This window comes from Dunckerocampus dactyliophorus, chromosome 1, assembly GCF_027744805.1.
Source record: "Dunckerocampus dactyliophorus isolate RoL2022-P2 chromosome 1, RoL_Ddac_1.1, whole genome shotgun sequence".
Lineage (NCBI taxonomy): Eukaryota > Metazoa > Chordata > Actinopteri > Syngnathiformes > Syngnathidae > Dunckerocampus > Dunckerocampus dactyliophorus.
The window spans coordinates 22646762-22673013 of record NC_072819.1 but is presented as its reverse complement, the minus strand read 5'-3'; the positions used below and the strand labels follow the sequence as shown (position 1 = coordinate 22673013).

Sequence of the window (26252 nt, the reverse complement as noted above, 5' to 3'; positions counted from 1 at the left end):
ACCGTGAGAAGCTTGACCACAGAAGCAGGGGAGGAACCTCTGTCCGCCGAGGGGCACTAAGGATCTGACCCGGGACCCTCCAACATCACCACCCGACAAACCCATGCAGTGGGGTGGGCGGCGCCTGTCCGCGGCTGAACGTGCTCGTCGCCGGCGACTCCGTCAATGCCTTTACTGCGGCGAGGAAGGCCACCGTCTGGCTGAGTGCCCAGATCGACCCCCACATCGATCCAAATCACCGTGGACATAACCAGGCGGGAGCCTCCAGTATCTCCTGGGGATCGACCTCCCAGCAGGGATCGATCCAACTCATCTCCCTGTGAGTACTCAGCAAGGGGAGGGGATAACAAGGGCTCGTCAGCCAAACGGCTTAGGCTCCAACTACCCGGGACTCTCATGGGGGGAGGGGGGCAGATTCCTATCGTGGCCCTTGTGGACTCCGGGGCGGACGATTCATTTCTAGATTGGGACTTTGCTAAAGCACATAACCTCCCTCAGGCTCTACTCCTTTGTACCTGCACCTGAACCTGTTGCTTCTCTCAGCATCCTGTCCCAGCGTTATGCTGCGCCTTAAATTATTTGTTAACACACTTGCCTACTGCAGTGTGCTGTTTTTGTTTCTAGCCTGCCCTGTATTGTTGCAGTGCTACCTGTTAGTGTAGACATAGTATTGCCATTCGACCGCTCTCTTTTTTGGTAGCTCCTTCTGTTTAGCTTTAGTGTTTTTTTCCCGTGATTCTCTGGGTGATTTTCAGTTGCACTTTTTCTTGGTTGTACTTTTGCTCCTCTGTTTGTATTTTTACCCTGTCGTGTGTAATTATGTATTACACCCACCACTGGTTCTCGCATCTTGGGATCCTAGTTCCGGCCATGGGCCAAGACCTGACAAGGGGACCATTCATTCTCAGATTCAGGTTCTGAGTGAACTGCATGGAAATTAGCTGAGTAAATCACTAAACTATGAGTGACACACCCAAAAGCATTAGTGTAATTTACAAACTATATAATAAGTCTCCATGACATCTATACATAAAGAGACATCCTTGAGGAGTCTGCTGCTGTGTTGGCTGAGTCATGGCAGCAGATCTCCAAACAGGAAGTGTGCCACACACACTTGAGACGTGTTGTGTAACAAAAAGGTCAAATATGATTATACTTCACTTCCCACAACTCCACAAAAGCTGGGGAGTCTTTCCAAGCAGAAAGTGTGAAGTGCGGTGAGCTAGATAGATCAGAGATAAGAGCAGCGATGTAACTCGAGTAAATCATTTATTTTTTACTTTTAAATAAGCTACCTTGTTTCATCATGAAAGCTGTTTTCCATACAATATGTCCACCCAAAAACTCATTCAGTTAAGACTAGACTGAAAATTTGATGCTGCTCATCATGCATAATACACAGGTGAATTGCATAACGTTCTAGTTTCTTCCTCCTTTGTCAAGAATTTCATACAAAAAGTACGCATGCTCCGGTCAGGGTTTTATGCTGCCGATTCCGATACCAGTCATCCATGAGTGAAATCGGCCGATACCGATATCACATGGATTAACTGTACATTCGTCCATTTATTTATAATGGGTGCTATTGGCCAAGGGTGCATATAAGAGGGAAAAGTTAGGACAATTCCAAGGTCCCCTGACTGCCAAAAAATAGGTAATTATTAAAAAATAAAAAGTGGGGCCAACATGATTTTTTTTTCATGGGGCCCAGAATTCCTGACTGCACCCCTGCTATTGGCAATATGAAAAAAAAACACCTTAATTTGGACAAAAAACTATTTTACCTACTTTTTCAATAGAACTGGTGAAACGTACAGAGGATGAAACAACCTCTTTCAGGAGACTTAGGATGTGAGATTCCATTGGTGAAGCTCTAGCACGAGTTCCAGAAGCACGCAGCGATACTCCAAGTGGTGTCCTCCACCGCTAAAAAAGGCTGGTCATCTAGTCCTATTAAATCAATTATTTTGGGGGTTATTTGCTTAGCCTTCTGACTGTCATGCACATACGGGCGAGTGTCCAGCGTTGGCTGCGTTAGCTGCCGTTTGACTGATACTGCACCGTGAGCCTAAAAAATTCACCATACTCCGTCAAGTGTTTGTTCTTCAAATGCCATATTAAATTAAAGCTTTTTAACGTGCCACCCCCGTATGATATTTTTCGTGGCATTTTTTCCGTTTTTCATTTTATATCGCTCTCACAAATGGCACGTACGTTCGGCACGGCAGACATGCATGTTTTGGCTTTGGTACGCCTGAACAATTTGAAGGAAAGTGGCCGGAGACTACACGGCACACAGGCATCGAGAAAGGCTGCAATATTACTAGCCAGACGTGATCGGCATTGAAAGACATTTATATCATATGCCGATCACATGCTTTTCCACGGAAATCGCCCGATATTGATCGGTGGCCAATCAATCAGCACATACTTAAGAAATGCCTAAAATTTGTACAAATTAGTATTGATATTTTCAAGTATTTTACATATTTAAAATATTTTAATACTATTCTTTTAACATAACGTTTAAAGGGATAGTTCAGATTTTTGGACATGAATTTGTATGACATCCCCATCAGCAGTGGACTAAATCAACAGTGACCCCCCCCCCCCCCCCCCACTTCGTCCTGTAGGCTGAAAAAAACATTTCTCCTTATGTCGCTTGCCAAGTCGCAACTAAATGTGGCTAGTTTCGGTTTGAATGTCATTATGCCAACAACAGCTTATGTTGACATAAGTCAGCCAGTCCGAGGGGAGTCGACATAAACAGGTTCCACTGTATAATTATGCATTTCACTGTATTTTGTTACTTGTCATGTATATTTGGTGAGCTTCTGCATCCTTTTTCCCTGTTCTATTTCACCGGTTGCCATGGTCACAGCCAACCTGTGGCAGAAAGTTGGAAAAGGTTCAGTCATAAAGCAGACGGCTGAAGTCCGCCCTCTGTCTCTTTCTCCTCCTGTCGTGGTGTTTACGCTTGGAGGAATGTAGAATGTGGCAGCAAAGTTCCATTCTCTGTCCTAAAATACCTTCTAGGATCACATGGACACATTTAATAGCTGATAGTATGAAGCTGCTTGCACCAAATCCAAGCCTAAATCTCTCTCATTACAGGACACAAATCTCCCAAAGCCTACTTGTGTGATGATACTCAGACATGCTGGATTATGTAACACAAGTAAACCAAAGTGCTACTTTCCCCCCTCTAGTCATATATTATTGGATGGAAAAGAAATTGCTTGATATCAAATACGAATCAGCAGTGAAGCTTGGCTCACTGTCCCTTATATGAAAGGATCATTTTTGGCTTCACAGCTTTTTGAGTTAAAAAAAATAAAACAAAATCTCATTAGTGCTGATATCTGTTTTTCTCCATGTGGGTGGGTGGAGGTGACTCTGTGACAATGTTTGCATAGAAACCAGCCTCCAACACACTAATATCACCTTGTTGCTCTTTTTTTTGTTCCGTGTTGTGTAATCTGGTACTTTCAGGAGTTACAGTGGAAATTCAAGTCAAACATTCATTAAAAATACGTCACAAATGTGACACTTTTTTTTTTTTTTTAAACAAAACACACATTTTCATTGACTTTTGTTTAATGCCACCAACAAAGTGTGCACACTCGGCCAGTACATCGCTTCCATGTGAAAAAGTGGGGAAAAAGAGAGAATCAGAGGCGTCTCACAGCTGCCCCTACTCAGTCTTAAGTAGGGGATGGACCAATTAGGTGCAGGTGTGTCCGGAGAGAGAGTGCGAGAACAGGGCGCAGCAGCAGGTGATCGTAACATATCCAGCAGCGGCCGCATACATTGTGATCAAGTGATTGTTAACATGTGATCACAACAACAGCATGTCAACAGAGTACCAAGGAGTAGGAGTGATGGTGGCGTGTCTATTTTTTGCTTAAGTCCGAAAAAGGCTTTGCAGCTGAGTGCAAGACTTGTGATGCACAAGTCTGCCGTGGTGGCACAGAACAGAAGTTTAATACAACCAAACTCATCACGCATTTGAGGCGGCACCACACGGGGAACTCCCACGGGACAACATCATTAGCTGGAACAGAACAGATGACCAGCCCCTGTCGGCGGTGAGTAAAATCGGGTTTAAATGCTTCAATAAGCACCTCGAAGCTCTCTATATTATGCAGAACTTCCAGTACATTGGTGATAAAACTATACCCCAGATACATAAAGAACTAAATGGGTCCGTTTTTCTCATACCTACCATTGCTGATTATTGTTCTCTGCTTTAGTAATATCACATGGACAAGCCTTTTCTTACATTCCACAATGCAGAATAAGTAATAAAAGTATGTATGACTCATGCTGATGTCGGATTGATATCGGTATCAGTCGATATTCAAGGCTGCAATATTGGTATTGCATTGGAAGTGAAAAAGTTGTATCGGGACACCCCTAATGAGAACATGCTGAAGCACATCCTGGTGTGTAGCCTACCTAAATTATTGCAATACCTAATAAAACTGGCATACTTGGAGATCATTTTATGTAAGGCCTCAATTAAATTTGTGTTAATACTCTCTGACTAGCGAACCATCTACATTAAACCATCAGGAGGGTTTGACAGGGAGCTGCGCTTTAGTAGAAATGACAGAATTGGCAGATTTTACTCTACAAGGAAGACCTTTTGCGATATGTGTGGAAAGGATTGGTACCATTGACACAATGAGTGCAAAACTGACAAAAAGATAGACAAGCAAACCAAAAGCTGAGCCAGAAAAGTGTGGTGAGGACGAATAAAGCTAACAAAGACTAAATGAAAAGTGGTCACAGTCAATGAGGCACGCAATAGCAACACAAAATGACACCCTCTCTCTTTGTCGTTTGCCTCACGAGATGAAATTGTTTCCTGTTAGCCATCACCGAGAGGAAACACCCCAAAGGTTGAGTGCCCAATCAGTCGCTCTACTGGCCTCGTCGCCACGGAGACTGCCGCCTCGGTGACATCTCTGACACCACCAACTGACAAAAAGGACCACTCTACAAACTCTACAATCCAGTCAACGTTTGGATTGTTTCCATTCAACATGTATCGTTTAATCTTCTTCAAGTAATCCTCTCCGGTCAGCTTGGCCCTTTAACAAATGATGGATGATATGTGCTAGAAAGACAACTAGACTGAATTTAATTCTTCTCCCTCAAACAGAATAAACTCGGATAAACTGGGATTGAACCATGCAGTAGAGCCTAGGTTCCCAAAGTAGGTTTTGCCGTAGGGGGTACATAAACCTTTGCACCTTATACTGAGAGCTACATAATTCACCTGAACGCCTCATGTGAGCAGCCCGTACAGCGCACGTAGTCTAGTGCAGAGGAAAGGAGACTGAGCATAAGGATGAACAAAATTGTTCTGTGTATGTTTTATGAACAAATAAGCACATTTGATGATTATGTTGTGCATTAAGAAAGACTAATCTTGAAGATTTCATTTATATTGTATGCTAAATGAGAGCTGGTCTTCTTACAGGGTGCTGTGACTAATCAGTGCATTGTCGGAGCTGTACGAGCCTGCCATTTGTTTCTTGACTGGATGCCCTGAAAGCCCATTTTGAAAGCCCACAATTTTGCATGTTTAGGTCCTTTATGCTTCACTAATGATGTGTCTTTCTCAGGCGTTGCAGCCACTTTGTTCTGTGGTCCTTCATGCATCATTGTTATGTGTCATGTGAGACTTTTGTGTACGACATTCTTCGACGCTGCACTGTCAGATGTGTATTTTCTATTCTCCCGTTCACCTTATCCTTGTTCGCAAATTTTAATGCTGAGCGTAAATGCATAGAGGTGAGGTTTAACTCTCGGTCTACCAGAATTCTGCAACTACTAGAATGACCATAGCAGTCATTTTGACTCTTTGTATATAATTTGGATTATCATTAAAAAGATCTCAAAATAAATTGGTGGAATAGGTAAAAAACACATCAGGACACTAAATGAAAACTATAGTGATTGAGTGTTTGATTGAACTGACACAACATAACTTCTCTGCAATTACACATGCAAACTCGAACTGCAACCATTTTCTCTGAAGCAAGGCTAAAGCCTCCATAGCTGTCACCTTCTTTCTACTTGTCATTTTTGTCTCTCTTGGGTTTAGAGTGAAGCTATAGCTAGGTTTTAGCATCACAGAGCATAAAAACAAACAGCCAATAGAGCAGGAGGAAGGGCGGGAAAAATGTAGCAAATAGTGAAATATGACACCCCCTGTAAAAAGCAGGCAGTCAATTTGACTGCTATGGTCATTCGAGGTAGTAATACTCAGATCTCTTTTGTGTTTTGAAATTTTAATGATAAAACAATGTTAGAATAAAATATACACACATTTAGGAAAAGTCAGGGTCCTATGGGTACATAGGGTTTTTTTTAAACCAAGTTATGACATTGCAAATTTTGAAAACAGTCAAAATGACTGCCTTGGGAGTTCGAGTGTTAATGTTGTTGGTGCTGTGCTCAGTGCATTTTTGTTTTGGGGGATAATCTCATGCTATTTGTGCTCATACGTCAATTTAGTGCAGTATTAAGCCTTGTATTGAGTTAATTTCCTTATTGATTTCTCTACTTTTTTGCCTTTGTTTTCAGAATTATTTATTAAAGATAAAAGATCACATTTCGCTACAGCTTACCACCATCTGTTATAAATAGATCTACCAAACAGTGGACAAACCTGCTGTGCTCTTTCACTTGGACACACCCATCTTCGCTACACACCATAAAACTAATCCTGGAACTCTGCCAACTATCTGTCAGTCCGCTAGAGACATGGGAGCTGTAAGTTTTATCATGTTTGTCGTCAGTGGAAAGGCGAAACTAGCATGATGTTGCTGTTGTGAGTGTAATGTTAGCGCTGTACCGCACAGTACCGTACAGTAGCTATGCTAGTGTTGCTAACATTTGTGTCCTTGTGTTATGTTGCTATGTTGTTACATGTGATATATGCCTTCTATTACGTTGGACAAGGGCAGAGTTACAGTGTGTATGTAAAAAAAGTGGGTGAAGTGCACAATAGCACTTCTTCGAGACACACACTCTGTTAGAGACATGCATGGACAAACGCAGCTTATTAGCATGAAAGCTCCTGACACACAAAACAGTGTGCTCTCAGCAGGGCTTATTAAAAGCACTTTTAAACTGTCTAAATTCCAGCATCAAAGAATTTATTTTAATTTGGGACAAAACACTTCCAATACACTATTGTGGACTTCTGAGACTTTAAAAATACTACAATATGAGACTTTTAATGTGCAAGAAGACCATTTCTGCAAGTATGGCCACGTCCACTGCAAGGTTCCCAAAGGTTGCCCAATTCAGATTTTTTGTTAAGCTCCAGTTTTTAATGTGGTTGTTCGCATTACCAAAAAAATGTGACTTGTTAATGTGAACGCAAAGGGTCTGGGAAGTAACGTGTATGCACTAAAGCATGATGTCAAGCGCATTTCCTTGTGTTTGCGGAAGTAACTGCAATGTGTGCTCTCCTTAATGTGTTTGTGGCAATTTCAAGGACTTTTTGCAATGGGAGCTAATATTTTCTTTACCAAATGATTCCGCGCAGGAGATTAACACCAAAGAGGGCAAGAATCTGGGCTATGGCAGGTTCGTGGAGAAAGTGCTGCGACATCTGTTCCGAGGAGCGTGTGGGTGGATGCCGGAGCCAGGAGTGCTGGGACATTGCTGTGAGCCGCTTCACTGACACTTTTTAAAAATAATTTTCGGATGACAAGAACAACTCTCGCCTGCATTGTTGTGTACCTTCACCCACTCGCACGGTAAACCACGCCTTTCGATGACGTACAGGATATGCGACCTGACCATTCAAAATGCAGTAGATCGGATACATATCAGATTTATATGTAACGCCTGAGTCACATTCGAAAAACTTGCAATTGTACTGTTTACACTGACATAAAACAAATCAGATACAGGTCACACGTGAGCAAACAAATCGGAATTGACCTGCAGCATGAACCTGGCCTATGATCTTCATGACTGACTGACCTGGCTAGATTCGACCTAAACGTTATTGTGCAGCCAAAATGAAGGACCATTGCTTTGTTTGTTTCTTAAAATTAGAATGTAATGTGAGAAAAATAAAAACACAATACATGATCACTATCACCAGGTATGGCACGGGTCTAAAAACACCATTTCTGGATGGCTGAGAACATACAAAGCATGTACAGTATGAGCCGACAGTACGTGTGTATGTATTGTACATACAGTACATGTCAGACTACACAAGCCTGTCATGTTCTGACTCCATCTGTTCGCTTGGTAATACCACAAATGAGTTCAGGTTTTAATCCACAGCATAGCAAGGGTCAGAGGTCTCTCACACACAAACACACACGCACATGCACACGCACACACACACACACACACACACACACACACACTGGTGGGCAAACATGTTCTTTCATGTTTGTGTTGATACTGAGGCAGAGAGAAGAGAGAAAGATATTCTGAAGCTCACAGTTGTTTTCTTTGAACACTGTCACATAAAATACACATTTACTCAACAAGCAGAGGAAAACGGTGTAGGAAGTGGGTCAGATTGTTAACGTTAAAGCTTAGGAGGAGAGGTAAAGAGAAGGTGGGTTTTAACGTGCACAGTGGAAGACCCACTAAGAGGTGGCGCGTTATCTGTATGCATGAAATGAATTGAGGACTGCCACATCCTGTAAATGCTCCAATTAACACCTCTCTTCAATTAACCAGCGAGTCTGCACATGACAACAACCACAGAGGTCTCTTATTAACGCTAAGCAACCTCCTGATGTATTTTTGATGAACTCTACAAGATGGCAGTAGCTGCATTTGCAATATCATGAGTTGTCAGCACCCAGCAGATTTTTCACTTTAAGATGTCAGCTGATGGTGTGAAACTCATGTGTGTTCTATTTGCTGTATTGTCGTTTACAATGAACTCATCCTTATTGGCTGAGCAGTTTGCTCCTTACCGCTATTACAACATTGGTTCTGTTGCTGCTGTGTTGTGCAATACACTTGTTCATAAATGTGGTCAAAGAGACCAACACCCCTGGTCTGATATGGACAATAATAAAAGGGGAAAAAACGGGCCTGCTCGAGCATGGGAGCATACGGGCTAATGAGTCTTTCACTTCAGCCACATCTACTAGGGGATTCTTCACAAGGGGGCTAAAAGGATTCCAGTTTATTCCAATTTAACATTAAACTGCCATTAAACCAAATACCCCCGGGTGTCGCTCATGAACGAGTGTCAATGGAAAACAAGAACAAGTGAAAACATATTTGTGTAATCAAATGAGGAAAAGAAAAAACAAAGAAAAGCTGGCACCCAGTGGAGTGTAGCCATCTGCCAAAGCCTCACTGTTGTGAATGAGAAGGCACAAATACAACAAAAAAAAGTACAGTAAATGTGTTTGTTCGTCTGGTTGTTACGAATGGATAGATGCTAACGTTTTGATTCAGGGTGAACGGTTCCAAAGTGAAAAAGCCTTCATCCTCCTTTTTATCCAAATCCTCACCAAAATGCAATACGTTTTTCATTGGTAAATGTCCATGTACGTCACAAAATTTTGTGGAAATTAGTTAAGTAGTGGGCCGTACGGTGGTCTAGTGGTTAGCATGTTGGTCACACAGACACAGGCATTTCTGTGTGGAGTTTGCATGTTCTCCCCGTGCGTGCGTGGGTTTTCTCCGGGTACTCCGGTTTCCTCCCACATTCCAAAAACATGCATGTTAGGTTAATTGGAGACTCTAAATTGTCCATAGGTATGAATGTGAGTGTGAATGGTTGTTTGTCTATATGTGCCCTGCCATTGGCTGGCGACCGGTCCAGGGTGTACCCCGCCTGTCACCCGAAGTCAGCTGGGATAGGCTCCAGCATACCCCCGTGACCCTAATGAGGAGAAGCGGTATAGAACATGGATGGATGGATAGTTAAGTAGTTTTCGTGTAGTCCTGCTAACTAACCAAACAAACAATCAATACATAACTTTCAATGTAGGTTTTTAGGTCATTAAACAATATACTAGCTGTTATGTACACGCAGTTGTACAGCCCACTGATATTTTAAACGTATAGAGCAGACAACAACATTGCAGGTTTTCATAGCCAGTACTGATTTATTGTCTACTTCCCAAATTGGGCCACATGGGGGAAAAAAAAAATGAAGTGGGTCACTTGAACCTTGTAGTCTTAATCTAATCTTTGAGTTTTCTGCTTCTTTCAGAGTGTAAACATGTTTTTCTTCTGCTGCCCCTCGCTCAGACCCTATCTGTCACGGTGCATCTCACCGTCTGGTCTTATCGCCTCTGAATCTGCAGCAAGCACCACAAAAAGGCCATGTGGGGACTCGCCCCTCTGCTACCTTCAGTCTACATTCTAGACTACCACCCAGTCAAGCAGCAGCGCTCCTTTCCTTAAATAGACAGGAGGAAAATTAAAAAGAGGAAGCAACCCCCCCCAGGAAGGTGGGGTAGATGATGAAAAAGAGAATAAACAAGAAGAAAGTCAAGGAGGGCAATTTTAAAACACAGTGTATGAAAGATGGGGGTGCTACAAATATGATCTGTCCGAGTTGGCTATGTGTACTATGGCAGACAACACAACAAAAAAAAACACAATGAGGTGATAAAGAAGGAACATGCACTATGTACACATAAACATATATTGTTTTTATTGTCATATACGTTGTGGGGATAGTTTCTGTAACATTACTTAAACTCTGGAACTAAAAGCGAGTCTTGCAAATATAGCGGCTTTACGAAATATTGATTTGCAATGTATTGCATCAATACGTGCAATAAGCTGAAATTGATGATTTGCTATTATTGACGTTACTACATTTAACTTGCATTATATAATTGAATAATGATCACATAATTACTTCAGTAACAATGACAAATTGTTTTTTTAAATGTATCTAATTACTATTATTATTATTATTATCATCATTACATTAACTTAACTTAAGAATTATTCAATAAAATGTTTAGTTTTCTATTTCAGTTACAGTGAGAGCTGAGAAGTGTACTTTTCTATGCAAATTATTTAATTTCTTCATTGTGTATGCCTTTGTGCACAAAAAGAAAACATTCTAATTTATTATTTTAAGAATTATTAATTGTTAGTATTGTTATTCGCACTTTTAGATGATGAAGCTAATTTATTTACAGTATAGACTTTTTGTATGCTTAGTGTGCACAATAAACATGTATCATCAATAGGGCTGTCAAAAACAACACGTTAAGGGCAGTAACTCATTTATTTCATTTATTACCTTAATTTTTTGTGTGAAATTAACGCATGCGCACGAGAGCAAGCATGCCTCTCTGTTATGGCGGCAGACGGGATTACAGTGGAGTGGAGCGTCCCCATATCCGATATGCCGATATTGTCCAACTGTCAAGTTCCGATTCCGATGTTAACAGATATCGATTTGTGTAATATCACATATCTCCTCGTGGAACTGACACACTGTGGTGACACAACGTCAACGTCACAATATTGTTTTAGACATTCACCAAGTGTACTCTTCCGTTTCCGGGTCATGAGGGTGTTGTAGCCACTTAGCTGTTGTAAAGAGTTGTTGCTTGTTGTGGAGTTGAGTGAAGAGTAAACTGATTGGTGCCACCTACCTCCACTCCTGTCTCGTTGTGAATCACATGTCCACATTTGGTGACCCTCAACATGGGTAAAAATGTCGACTAACAACAGCGACAACAACGTCCCGGCGCCGCCACAAGCTAACGAGTTGGCTAACGTCAGTGCTATCTGTGCTGGCAACACAACCCACGCCTGTGGTTTCAATACATCGAAGCCGAGTTCCGACTGCGAGGTTTAACACAGGATGTGACAAAGTATTTCCACTTAGTGGCCGCACTGGATGCCTTGGCGATGGCCAGTACGGGAGCCCATAGGCCCATAAACTACAGTTTTTTTATATCGGTTTTCATTATAGGGAAAACCCGATACTCCTTCCTGAGCCAACACCTTAGAGTTTGATTCACAATGCTGGCAATAAGTAGGACCCTTTTCCAATGACGGTTGGACTCTGCCAGGGCTGCTCTTTGTCACCGATTCTATTCATTAGTTTTGTGGACAGAATTTTTAGGGGCAGCTAGGGTGTTGGGGGGGGTCTCGGTTTGGTAGCGGCAGGATTGGGTCTCTGCTTTTTGCAGATGATGTGGTCCTACTGGCTTCATTGAGCCGTGACCTTCAACTCTCACTGGGTCGGTTCGCAGCTGGGTGTGGAGCAGCTGGGATGAAAATCAGCACCTCCAAGTCCGAGTCCATGGTTCAAGCTCGGAAAAGGGTGGAGTGCCATCTCTGGATCTTACCCCAAGTGCCTCGGGAACCAGTTCACGAGTGAGGGAAGGATGGAACGCGAGATCGACAAACGAATTGGTGCGGCGTCTGCAGTGATGCGGACTCTGCATCGGTCCTTTGCGGTGAAGAGGGAGCTGAGCTGAAAGGCAAAGCTCTCAATTTACCGGTCGATCTACGTTCCTATCCTCACTTATGGTCATGAGCTTTGGGTAGTGACCGACCACAGTAGGTTGGCTGGGCTCTCCCTTAGAGATAAGGTGAGAAGCACTGTCATCCGGGAGAAGCTCGGAGTAGAACCGCTGCTCCTCCGCATTGAGAGGAGCCAGATGAGGTGGCTTGGGCACCTGGTCAGGATGCCTCCCAGACACCTCCCTGGGGAGATGTTCAGGGCACGTCCAACCAGTAGGAGGCCTCGGGGAAGACCCCGCACACGTAGGAGAGACCATGTCTCTCAACTGGCCTGGGAATGCCTCGGAATCCACTGGGAGGAGCTGGACGAAGTAGCCGGGGAGAGCAAAGTCTGGGCTTGGATGGATGGAAAACCCGATACCGATATTTACTGATGTTTCATTTTTATGCCAATATCGAGACGATAATATCGGACATCCCTAATTATATTCCATTATATTGTATTACGTTATATTAGATACATGTTATATTATTACGTTTATGCTATATTACAAAACCTTTCCTGACTATTTTGAATAAAGAAACTGTGTGTATTCTCGCCAAAGGAGATGACTTTTTCAAAATCTGTCTATACGTTTGTGTGTGTGTGTTTCGCGATGGTTTTTAACTAATCTTTTACTTCTGTCTTCTGTCCTTTTCTTTGTTGATTTAGCACAGGCCAAGGTTAAGACCTAGTCATTTATGACGGTGTTAATCAGGGCCATCACCTAATTTTACAAAGATAAATTCAGCTGGTCCAAGCTGTGTGCCCTCTTTATCACTGCAGCCTCAGCATGCCATGGTTGCCTGGCAACCGGGCAGCGGGGCGTCTCAGCCGACTGGTCATCTGACCCTCTGGGGGCACTTTTTTTTTTACTTGCTTGTTTTTGCTGGGCAACACTAGTTGTTACATGGAGTAAAAGCAATGCAGAGCAGAGTATAATTAGTATATACAGTACATATATTGTATAATTAAAAAAGGGAGGACAATTAGGAACACCAGATCCAACAGATGGTGTTACATTTTCAGTCCAAGGTGGATTTTATATTTAATACAGAATAATGATTTCACTGTTAAATTAATTCATAACATTGAACATGTTTCAAAATTCCTTATGTTGTTTTCGGAGTCTTTTCTTTGTGTACGCCTTACTTCCTGTTACTTCTGACTTCTTCCTTGTCTCTGCTGTATGACAATAGACTTATCACACCCGAATTGCTTGGAAGCAGCCTAGAAAAATTCTGAAAGTTTTTACTGGGTGTGAGGGTAGGAATGAATGTGCCACTAAAAATTCTGCCTAGCAACAGTTCTTATGATATAACCAGGAAAAAAGAATGCTGAATTGGTTGATCTATGTAGCTAACTATGCTAGCTAGTTAGTGGAGTTAAAACAAAAACATGGGGAACACATTTTATTTATTTTTTTAAGTTACTTGTGTGATTTCTTTTTAATTACTAAAATTACTAAAATGTCACTTAAAGCATTACCTGTACACATTTTAAAGTTGATTTCTTATGTGCCAAATTACTGTAATTTGCCTTCAAGTTCCAAGGGTTCACTGTATGTGCTGTCTGTGCAATTCCATGTAAAATACAATTTATGTCGCTGCATTGTTTTGCTGGGGCTACAATGAATAACTGAATATACATAATGCATTATTGCCATAATGTAATTGGCTCGAAAGGAGCATGGCTGCATAACAGCAGAGTTGAAGCTACTGCAGGGCAGGAAAAGCCGCAGACGATTGAGTCACTGCATAGAGAGACCGGGCTGCATGCCAACACACTTTCTGCACACACTTTGGGGGGAATCAACTATTGTCTAGTGAATTACATCAGCTGTCTTACAAAACTTGCGGCTGTGGGTTCAATGGAACTGTAGTTATCACTAATTAGCATTAGCGATCTAATGCTATTTATTTATTATGTATTGTGGAAAACTAAGACAGGAAATACATCAAATTAAAATCACAAAGTGAATACGGGACCACCATCCACTAGTATGAGCCTGGAGTTTGTTTTTTAAAGAGAGGATTACACATCGCTGTTCGACGTTTGTGGTAACAGACAGTGTGTTAGCATGAATTAACTTTAGGTTGTGCACATAACAAATATCCACATTAGCACTCAATAACATCATCAAACCTTACCTTTATGGATTCCCACATAGAATCAGTAGTTGGGACCAAATACAAGGTGAAAGAAAAACGGGAAAAATAGCTTGGAAGAAAGTTAGTGTCTGCACAACAGCGTTTCTAAGGACTGCTCTCCAAAACACAATGAAACATAAAAATGCAAAATCTGTGGGATCTTTAACTGTATATTATTTTTTGTATACAATAATGGCCCATATTTCCAAAACCGATATGCATTTACATAAAATTTGATATACAGTGTCCACTCGCTACATTGTGGTTCATCTTTCGCGGATTGGCTGTTTCGCGGGTTTTTAAGTGCAATTTTGCAATTTTTTGAACAGCATATGAACGAGCATTGTGTTCTGCGTCCTTGTGGTGTATTAGAGCGATCTATCTGTGCTCTTCTTGTGTCCGTATTGTATTTATTACTGCTACCAGTAGAGGGTGTTGTATACTCATGTTGAAGACATGTGCAGCTCCACCTGTCTGTGTGTTTACTTGCCTGTACGAACATATTAAGAACCCACAGAAGACAATAGCCGGCTAAATATAGAGCCACAACAGTCCTTATTGGCTACGGGACAACCCGCACATTGTGTTCTGCCTCTTGATTGGCTGTGAACCATTGTCAGTCAATCTCCTTTGTGATGTTGCTGGCAAACGAGCTAACTGTGTGAGCTGCTTGCTAACTGCCAATAAACAATAGAAGAAGAAGAAGAAGAAGTTAAACCACATAAGTGAATCTTTGGTTCAAGGAGTAGGACGAGTAGGAGAATGACGGCAGGGGGGATATCTTTTAACAAGGATACAAAAACGCTAAAGCCAAACGGCACCAGGACAAAGCACGGCCAGAGGAGTCAGTATGCGTGAGTCACTTAATAATTTAGTTTGTCCAAGCTCGTAGATTGATCATTAAAATTCACACCGAATGTGAACTTTTAGATTGTTTAAACAAGAGAGAAATGCGAGGAAATGTTAATGCCTGTCTGAGAAAAGTGTAGAGTGTATTGTGAGGTGTTTTACAGCATATAACATATATAATAATGATAAACAAATGAAGCTGGCTACTTTGCGGATTTCACTTATTGCGAGCTATTTTGGGAACCTATCCCAGGGTTTCCGCTACATGAAATGGATCATGGCAGGGGGGAGGCACGGCTCAGTAAATGCCGCCACTCCTTGCAAATGGGTTGTTAATGTTAAGTAATGTCGTGTATGGATAGACATATATGCTATATGTACAGTACCATTAGTCGCGTGTCACCTGCATCATTAATGTCACTTCATAGATGTCATATGACATCAGTCAGCTGACATTTAGCCCCCTCCTGAGTCAGTCCTGTGCCGCGGCGGCAGCATAAAAAAAATGGAGAACACATGTCGGCAGCCACACACAGATAATGTAACTTCCATCTTTATTATTCCAATTACGGATAAACTAACTGAGCGGTAAGATACCTATATCTAGAACAGAAGTTATCCGTTCATTTGCAGCGGTTACGGTTTCATGGCTGCGCTTTGCGTCATGGATTCCACTATAGAAATGTGTGTTTTCTCCAAGTTCGTTTGTTAAACTACTATTTCACAATGAATTGGAAAATGTGGCCATTGCTGAAAGCTTTTTAATATGTTGCCTTGACTACGGCTGCATCTTCTTTTGCATAATCCTTTTCATTTTGTGTATGCAGTATCTGTAATGTTGGATGTAATACACGAACGCTATGTAGATATTTTCACATACATTTTACTCAGTTTATGTACACAACTATTGAGGAATTATGTGTAATTAAGTTTATTGCCATATTGGTTTGGATCATGCTGCCCACCACCACAGCTTCAAAAAATCCTAGGGGAAACCCTACAGTACTGTATATCCCCCACGATAAATGAGGGAACACTGCAGAGGATTTTTGACGAGTGTTTCTGTGGGTCATCCTTTCTTTGGCGCATCTTTAAAAACAGCAGACCTCTGTCATATAGAAAATCTTTGGGAGGGGGGTTTCAGAAGGTCCTTAAAAACAGCAGAGCACTCTTGTCAAATAAAAAATCTTTGACTACTCTTTCTGTGCTACTTCTTTAAAAAAAATAAATAAATAAAAATAAACAGAGCACACCTATCATTGAAGATCTTTGACTAGCGTTTTGCAGTAGGTATAGATGTTTGACATGCATTTTTGCAATAGAGCTTTAAAAACAGCCGATCACGCTTGTCATTTAGAGGATCTTTGACTAGCGTTATTGCTGTAGGTCCTTAAAAACAGCAGAGGCGTCCTTACCTTTCTGAAATGGTGTCTACCAGAACAATGTAGTTGAAGAGCCCGCCCTACAAAGTCAAAAGAGTTCTCACTCAAAGCCATCAAAGAGCAATCAGTCACCACAAGTTGATGTACGGCTGCGCCTCTGGCAAACTGGAAAAAAAAGCCCAACACTTCCAATTGGCATGTGTCACACAGTGGAGCTCTCACACACAGAGACAAAAGACAAAAAAAGAAGTGGAAGCAATCATTCAAAAACAATCAAAGCATCATTTTTTCTGCACAACAGGATTGATGGCAGTGCTGTTGTCATACAAAGCTGCAAGAGTTGGCATCCTCCTGAAATGTACTATTTGCTGTTCTGCATACTGTGCAGGTGTTTTTAACCTGACACCTTTCCATCTTTACTGTACACATAGATGATGGATGTGACGCATCTACACTTTCATTTCAGCAGAATATCTCCATCTACAGCCTCCACGGCAGAGACGCGGCTTGGCTGCAGTTATTTTAAAGCACACTATGCAATTAAGAGTACCGTGTACCGACCTGAGTGTTTATATGCTGACGTGTCCTCAGGGAAATTTCAAGAGCGAGAGCGAAACCAAGTCGCATGAAAATTCAACACCGTTGTTCCACAGAGGAGGAAAATAAATTTTAGGCAATTGTTGAGTCTGTGTTGAAAATTGAATATCTAAATAACATATATACACATATATACACAATATATATACACAACAGAGTAACTATAATTACAACAGAATTTTAAAAAGTAAATCCAACGAATGTCAACAAAAGTAATCTGTTACAACATTGACTGCATGGACATTTTAGTGGTTTTACACAAGCACTTGCACACAACTCGAAACAGCAACGTTAGCACCGACGCTAACACAACATGAGAGGTGTCCTGGCCGATCCAGCAATATTATATACTGTAGACCACCAAAGTAGATGGTCTGATGACGCTATTCTTATTATTATAAGCTGGTGTAGCATGATTTTTAAAGTGGTATTTTTGAGAATGAATGACAAAAAAAATCCAAAACTCTGGACAATGGATGAATGGAATGAAACCAAAGATGGGAACCTCAATTCCATGTTTCTTACTGTTGTAACTAAAAAGGAAATTGTCAAAAATTTTAAAGCAAACACATCATCTGAATGGAATGGAAATGGCAACAATTAAAAGGGTCATCAGTGAGATCGTAGAACCGTTAACATATATTAGTAACTTTTCATTTCAGACTGGAAAATTTCCTAACAAAATGAAAATAGCTAAAGTGGTTCCAATTTTCAAAAATGGAGATAAACATCAATTTACAAATTACCGACCAGTTTCCTTATGACCTCAATTTTCTAAAATTATCGAGAAGCTATTTAATAACAGGTTGGACAAATTTATTAATAACAACGAATTACTAGCAGGTAGTCAATACGGATACAGAGCTAACATTTCAACTTATATGGCACTGATTGTAATCATGGAGGAAATTACTTCTGCTAAAGACCACAGAAAGTGTGCAGTTGCAGTATTTGTGGATCTTACAAAAGCCTTCGATACAAGCCTTGGCAGTGTCTCTGTGTCCACATTGAGTAGTGGGAGGGGTGGAGTTAAACACGCTGCGGTGCTCTTAGAGCTGATTCGTTCGTGAGAAATTTCACTTATTTTGACATTATTTGTCTGTTGAGATGGTGTTTTTGTATTTTATAATATAACATTATATTACAATATATATTTGTAGCTGTTCATTGAGGTTTAAATAAATCCATTGAAATAATAAACATTTGATATCATGTATTTTTTACATTAGTAATTCATTTTACACAATACACATAAATTAATTTAAGACAACAAAAAAATCTGAGGAGCCACTCGGGGAGCCGAAAGAGCAGTCTCTTTTTAGTGATTTGAGCCAAAAGAACCAGATCTCTAAAAAGAGCCAAAATTTCCATACCACTTGCCTCAGTTAAGGTCAGTGCTCATGACTCCACCATAAGAAAGACACTGGACAAAAACGGCATGCATGGCAGAGTTCCAAGAGGAAAACCACTGCTGAACAAAAAGAACATTAAGGCTCATCTCAATTTTGCCAGAAAACATCAAGATGATTCCCAAGACCTTTGGGACAATATTCTGTGGTCTGACGAGACAAAAGTTGAACTTTTTGGAAGGGGTGTACATCTGGCGTGAGGCCTGTCACAATAACAAAATTTGCTAGTTGATAACTGTGCTACAAATTATTGACGATAATCGATCATTTCAACATTTTTAATCCATATTATCATTAAGATTATCATTCAAATTAAGATTAGCATTTTACAGATCCAAGCGTACCACTACCCAAGCGTAGTGGACCTGTGTGAGGCCCAGAAATTGCCAACTTTAACGCTGACGAATCGTGAGAGGGCACCAATTCACATAGCAATCCTACTCATGGTGTCAAAAGAACTACACACAGCAATGCAATAGGTGGATGTAAACAGACAAGACACTACTGACGTATAATGCAGAATATTAACCAACTACTATGTGAGCTCTAAGCATGTACTTTCCAGTAATTTCCAAAAACTGTAAAGCAAAGCACGCTGGGAAACAAGAAGTGCTCTCAGCGAAGCTACACTGTGTAGACCATCTCTGTTGAGAAAAAAAACACTTCAATAAAACCTACACGCACATACACACACACACACACACACACACACACACACACACACACACACACACACACACACACAGTTATGTAGTGTCAGCTTACACACTTGTCTCCGCCTCGGTCTCTCTCCCACAACACTTCTTCCTTATTCACCAATGACATTAACAGCGAGGTGTGTTCACGAACATCAGAATTATCAAATACACCAACAGGCCGTTACAGTTACATTACTGACACCTAGTGACAGCGTAGAACACTACATATCAAGGTGTCACAATGCATTTCAGATGTTTATATTTTATTTTATTTTATTTTTGTTCATTTAGTTGTTTTTATGCATATTTTTGACTAATAATAGGCCGTAGTCAACCATGAAACAGGGATGATTTATTAATGAATATATTTTTGAAAATCTATGTTATAGTCAAGCCATGAAATTAGTAGCGCGATGTAGCGACATACTAATGACTATTTTGAAACATTTTAACACTAATTGGTTATTTTTTCTTTCTTTTTAAATGATTATAAAAATCATAATTTTGCATTGATTATTTCATACAATAGTTTAAGTAGTTATAATAGACTACATCAAATGTTTGTTTTCATTATTGTTATCTGTTGAATTAAATACTGTAGGTAGTCCTTAGCTGGGCAAGGACCCATACCTGGTAACCCTCCTGACTCGTAAAACCGAGTCAGCAAAGAGAGTGTTGACAATAATGAAAAAGGTGTAATTCAATATTAAAAAAGAAAATGCTATAATACGTGTGTAGTATTATTACCAATACAATTAGGCCTGGGACATAAAGCGAAATGTACCGTTACCGAAATTTACTGCGATGCCCATGTCGATAAATTCTGTGTTTGAATAAAAAAGAAAATAAAAGTCTTTTTTGTCTGTTTTGACTGTGTGTGCTGGTGTGCTATGTTCATTCCCCTTTAAGACGAGGTACAGCGTGTTTAATCACGTGACTCCGCCCATCCAGCCTGAACAAGAAGAGAAACAGATGAGGGAACGGGTGATGGTTCAAATGAAGGAGCGGCTGTACAGTGCCAGCATTTCACTCGCATATGCGCCTAGAAATAGACTGTGCGAGTAGAAAAAATAAAAAGGGAGCACACGTTTTTCAACCCTTTCATTTGCATTTTGCTCCTGAAATAAGTCCAGCAAATCAAAGTATGCCGCATCTGTATATAAATCTACAAGTCTCCTACAACTTTTTTTGGTTCACATCAGCAACTTTGGCACCCCCATGACATCTCAGCCGTACAAGCTGCACTCGCTGACGTAGCTAACTAGCTATGTTATCAGTTGGATACTGGCGCACTGCTGGAATTTGTGCCTTCCCAATCATGCGCTAAAAACCCTTTTTTTTCCTATTTGTATGCATTGTAACGCCGCTCCAAATGACACACAAATACTTCACTTGAAATATATGGATTTTAAAAGCCTTTAAAAAAAACATGTACATCATGACCAATTATGCAAAATTGACCATTTACAAATAAAGAACAAGATTATAAAACATGATAAAAGCATCTCTATAGGAAACCATGACTAGTTTGCTGTTGGTAGCAGTTTGTAAGGATTCCATGCTTTATTTGATGTCACTAATAGATGGTCACATGGCTACAAGAACATGTGAAATTCTCTTTTCATTGTGTAAATGATCATTTCGATGATGCTTATCTATCCAGTTTCTAAAGCCAACATGGCACACACATGTAGGCAAATAACATGACAATGGAGTGTCTGGAAATGAATAGAATTGTTCGAAAATGAGAAAGCCACTATATTTATAAATGGTATTATTATTATTGGAATATATTAGCTGACATGCTTGTGGTTGGTTGGGTTGATATCAACGCTGTTCTTCTTGTGCAGTGTGATACGTGGCCATGAGTAATGTAATTGCATGAGACGTGATGCGATACATTCATATTTGTGGACCACAGTCCCAGGGAGATTTATTTTGGGTTCCACAAAGATGAGCAAAAGAACATGAAATGCAAAGTGTGTATGAAAACTGTCATAACCACCCAAGCACATTATTTAAATGGAGCGTTGTTGGCACTTTTTGGAGTTTTTTTCCGAAGGCTTTATAAGCGGAATAGGTGTGTGCCATTACGTGCCTTATATTTCATTGAAAGTAATGTGTGCCAGTTGGTCAATAAATATCGATTTGAGGTCATATCGCCCAGCCCTAATTAGAATCATAAAACATTAAAACATTTAAAATTACAAAAAAAATTTCCAGGTTAAGATTACTTAAATTAAAAACAAAAATCCTATAAAAATGATACATCAATTATTTCCTGGGGTTAAGTACCTGATTCTGGAATATTAATATTATCGTATACATATTGGAAAACTAAAAAAAGCGTGCATTTATTTGAACTAATGGGAATAACCATTCAGTAAAATGGAACTTGAAATCGAATGTCAGTGTTTATTTAATTATTCACCGAAATGAAATACCAAGATGAGAACCTACTATAATACTGATTAATACGTTACCGCGTATCACCGCAGTCACACGGTACCCTGCACGTACGCCTCATGGAGACTGTGAGCTCAAGTCATGTTGATCTTCTTGTATAAAAAGTCAATATTATGTCCTGTGCATATATTGTCTCCATGTTGCAGAGCTCTCTCTCTTGTTCAGACATCTTTCATACAAGTCTAAAAGTCAGCGTTGGCAGCTTGCAACGTCCAAACTGTCCGCTGTAAGCATCCCACTTAATCCTCTGATGGCAAAATTGGCTCCATTCCACCATAGACATCCACCCAGCTTGTGTCTGTAGTGTAGTGTGGCTTGTGTACTCTGTGTGTGTGTGTGTGTGTGTGTGTGTGTGTGTGTGTGTGTGTGTGTGTGGGATGACCATGAAACACACGCTTAATCGCATTTTAAGATACCATGCTATACTGCAAATGGCAAAGGTTTCATTTTTTTTCATTGCAGCATGTGCACATGTGCGATATAAGTGATAAGGCAATGTAAAGATTAGAGACCGACCAATATGGGATTTTTGGGGCCAATGTCAAAACCGAAATTGGGGGCTGAAAAAAGCCGGTAACCGATATATCGGCCAATACACACATTCTTATAGTACCCAAAATACGATTCAACACAAAGAAGCAGAAGACTACTAAATAAAAATAAGGAAGTTCGATTAGTTAGACCCCGTCAACATAAGGGCATGCCTCTTAGTGATTTACTTTTAGGTGTTGACACAAATGTGTAGTGTTGTTTGCTTTGCTGGTGCTGGAGCCCTGACTAACTTGCACACTGCACATGTGCCATCTAATTTAACGCCTGTTAAGTCTTCTGTTAAAAGAAGTGGCTCCACACCTTACTCTCCCCTCTGACAGTGAAATGAAAATACAGTATATACATTAAGTGCATTTTGGTAATTAGCACAACATTGGATACTGTAGTTGGCCATTATAGAATAAAAACAAGTGGCTGCATTGGGATGAAAGTGATAATACATAGGCTAATGTTGGGGGGGTTCAACTAATACATGATGATGTGTTCCTCCAAGGCTTACTCACAAAAACATCTCACCAATATCAATTAGTCATAATAGCTGTTGAAAAGTTCTATCTGCAGCCACAGAGTATTTGCAAACAGCTGAAAAACGAATGCTGAAGCAAACATGACAAAAGTTGACTACAAACAAAATAAGAAATAATCAAAACATGCAACACATTATATATCGGTTACAAATTCACCGATATTGATTAACCGGTGATACGTCATAATCGGCCCGCCAATAAATCGGTCAGGTTCTGGTCAACATGCATGCAGAGCACTATAATGCATTTACTGTATTAATCAATCCATCCGTCTTCCACCGCTTATCCGACTGTATTAATGGCAAATTGCTGTGATGTCATTTTAAGATTTTTACTGCCATATACACAGCAACAACTTACGTATAGAAGCACAAAACTTAAAATGGGGTGGGGGGGATTAAATCCATCCATCCATCCATCTATTTTCTATGCCGCTTATCCTCACTTAGGTTGTGGATATGCAGGAGCCTATCCCAGCTGACTTTGGGCGAGAGGCGGGGTACACCCTGGACTGGTCGCCAGCCAATGGCAGGGCACATATAGACAAACAACCATTCACACTCACATTCATACCTATGGACAATTTAGAGTCTCCAATTAACCTAACATGCATGTTTTTGGAATGTGGGAGGAAACCGGAGAACCCGGAGAAAACCCACACATGCAAACTCCACACAGAAATGCCCAAGGGAGATTCGAACCCAGATCTTCCCGATCTCCAGACTGTGTGGCCAACATGGGGATTAAATCACATATAAAAATGTATTTCATGTTTACAATGTTTATATTTACATACCCACCATTTTAAATGAATACAATTAATTTGAAACAAAAAATACTGAGAAATGTAATCAAATGTTGTTAAGAATACACTAGCAACAAAAAAATGACCAAAATTCCCTTTAAAAAATAGTGAAGTAGTTTCTCTACATAATCCTGATAATATTAATTATGATATAATATGAATTATTCATATGTATTATTAATAAAATAAACCAACTCATTGCAATGAAACACAAGAGACAGAGATAATCTGTTCCAGGGTCAAACTGTGCCCATCATAAAACCTTTACTAACTTCATAAGCAATGTTGTAGGTAACATTTTAACGTGAACATCACAGTTAGCCGCTTTGTATTAAAACAAAAAATTGCACTACCCCCTGACAACGCATCACATCAGACATGCCCGGGAGGTGAGTCTCCTTACATTAAGACTACAACCAGCTCACTCCTGCGTGTACAATCCAGTATTCTTCTGTTATTATTGATTTTAAAGGATGAGCTACATTGTAAAGAGCAGCCAGGACGGATCCCCGAGCGACAATAATTTCAGTTTCCTGCTCTATGGTTATCACCACACGTTTTAATCATCCCTGGTATTTTTCTGTAGGGGTTAATGCTTTAGACATCTTGCAAGACACAAAAAATAACAGTAAGCCACCACAAAACCATCTCCTGGCGCCATAAATCAGTACCGCCTGTGTCCTTCACCGTCTTCCTTGCTCAGCCTTCCTGGAGACTCCTGCTGATTGAAGGTGGCATTTTACTGGCACAATGAGGGCCATCAACACACCACACAAAACGCTGCCCGGAAACCCAATAGGTCTTGTCACAGATGTCAGCTGTCTGATGCTCATTATGCTAATGAGCACTTATGTCCGGAAAAGGTAGATCCCAGGTTCCTTCTCCAGGTAGGAGACAGAATCTTTCTACTCGCTGGTGATCCAGCTGCTGTAACGAGCAGCAGATGGCGCCTACGTGTCTGAGAAAAAAACAGCTGCAATGATTTGCCCTGCAACCTTTGGCATTAATCCCAGCATGAGCTCCACAAGAAACTATATCCTTTACTCCCAGTGCACCCTGCACTTGCCATTAAACCATTTTATTTTTATCATATTTTGTCAAAAATCACAAAAAACGGTGTTACCATGGACACTGAAGGATGCCAAGATTACACTGTAGCAGTAAAAGATGAAGAGGAGTTGTGATCATCGCACAACACAGGGCTAAAGCATAGGTTGCCTTCAAGGCACCGAGCTTCACGTCCACCAAATCTCAATACAAAAAACTATATTTTGATTGACATGTACATTAAATTAAACAATCTGCAAATCGCAAAGGTGTGAACAAATCTTGAGATTTATCAAATATTTCTTTGGATAACTTCGGCAAGTCAATTGCGCATGTTGGGTCAGTTTTAAAGTGGTGCAGGCCCACAAACAATGCAGCAGAGAGGTCGCTGAGCACTCTAATCCAGCGCCAAAGATCAGCCTTTTGGTTAATAATGGCAAAATACTAGAACAAGCACTTTGAAAGTGGTGGGGACCCACAAACTATGCAGCCGAGGAGCCACTGACCACCTTAATCCAGCTCCGAATCTCACCCTTTTGGTTAATAATGGCAACGTGTTAGAAAGAGCTCTCAGTGTGATCCAGTGCAGTTCTACACCAATGTCAACGACAGCCACAATAAACTGTCACTTGAAGCAGTAAAAGTCGCTGAGGAGTCATGTGATAATTTCCTTTTTTTTTTACCTCGTGTGTGAAATGACATACCGTACTGCAGCTTATTTTAGCACATAGGCTTTTACTGCGTCGATTACTTTGAAACACATAGGGCACTTCATGAGGTTCACGTGCACATTGAATGGATCCACTACAAGACCGCCACATCAATGCACACGTGGCGTATTAGTATGCTTGAAAGCCGCCAAATCTCAATTGAAAAATACTATATCTTGATTCAAATGTACATCGGACTGAAAAACTTCCAACCTTCAGGCCAGTAAATAAGTTTAGAATGATAAAACAAGCTGTTTGGCTTAATTCGTGAAGCCAATTGTGCAAGTTGGGGTGGTTTTAGGGGTCCAACGTAAACAACGTAGCTCACTATAAGGCACTATTGCAAACTACAACAATAATACACATACTGTACTGTACACATACATTGATGCCTCTCTGACACTGTCAATCATTACTGTATTGGTCAAATTTTGTTTTTGGTTGCATCTCTTACACTGGAGATGATATAGTCTGCGCAAAACAGTTACTGGCTTCAACTTGAAGATAAATGAAAACGGTTTAGAAGTTCACATGTCTCTGCACCGCCACAAAAAGCAGTGCCCA

General features: G+C 40.6%; 1 protein-coding gene across 4 annotated transcripts in view; it reads right to left on the bottom strand.

Moving 5' to 3' along the window:
• LOC129170207 (kelch domain-containing protein 8B-like) overlaps nt 1–26252 on the bottom strand; it is a 177458-nt gene that overhangs the window by 150807 nt on the left and 399 nt on the right. For 2 of the 4 annotated variants that reach the window (XM_054757555.1, XM_054757718.1), the window contains exon 2: nt 16911–16957. The exons of the other annotated variants lie outside the window; for them this stretch is intronic. In XM_054757555.1, the coding sequence (XP_054613530.1) occupies nt 16911–16957 (47 nt within the window). The remainder of the gene's footprint in view (nt 1–16910; nt 16958–26252) is intronic. 4 annotated transcript variants of the gene reach the window in all.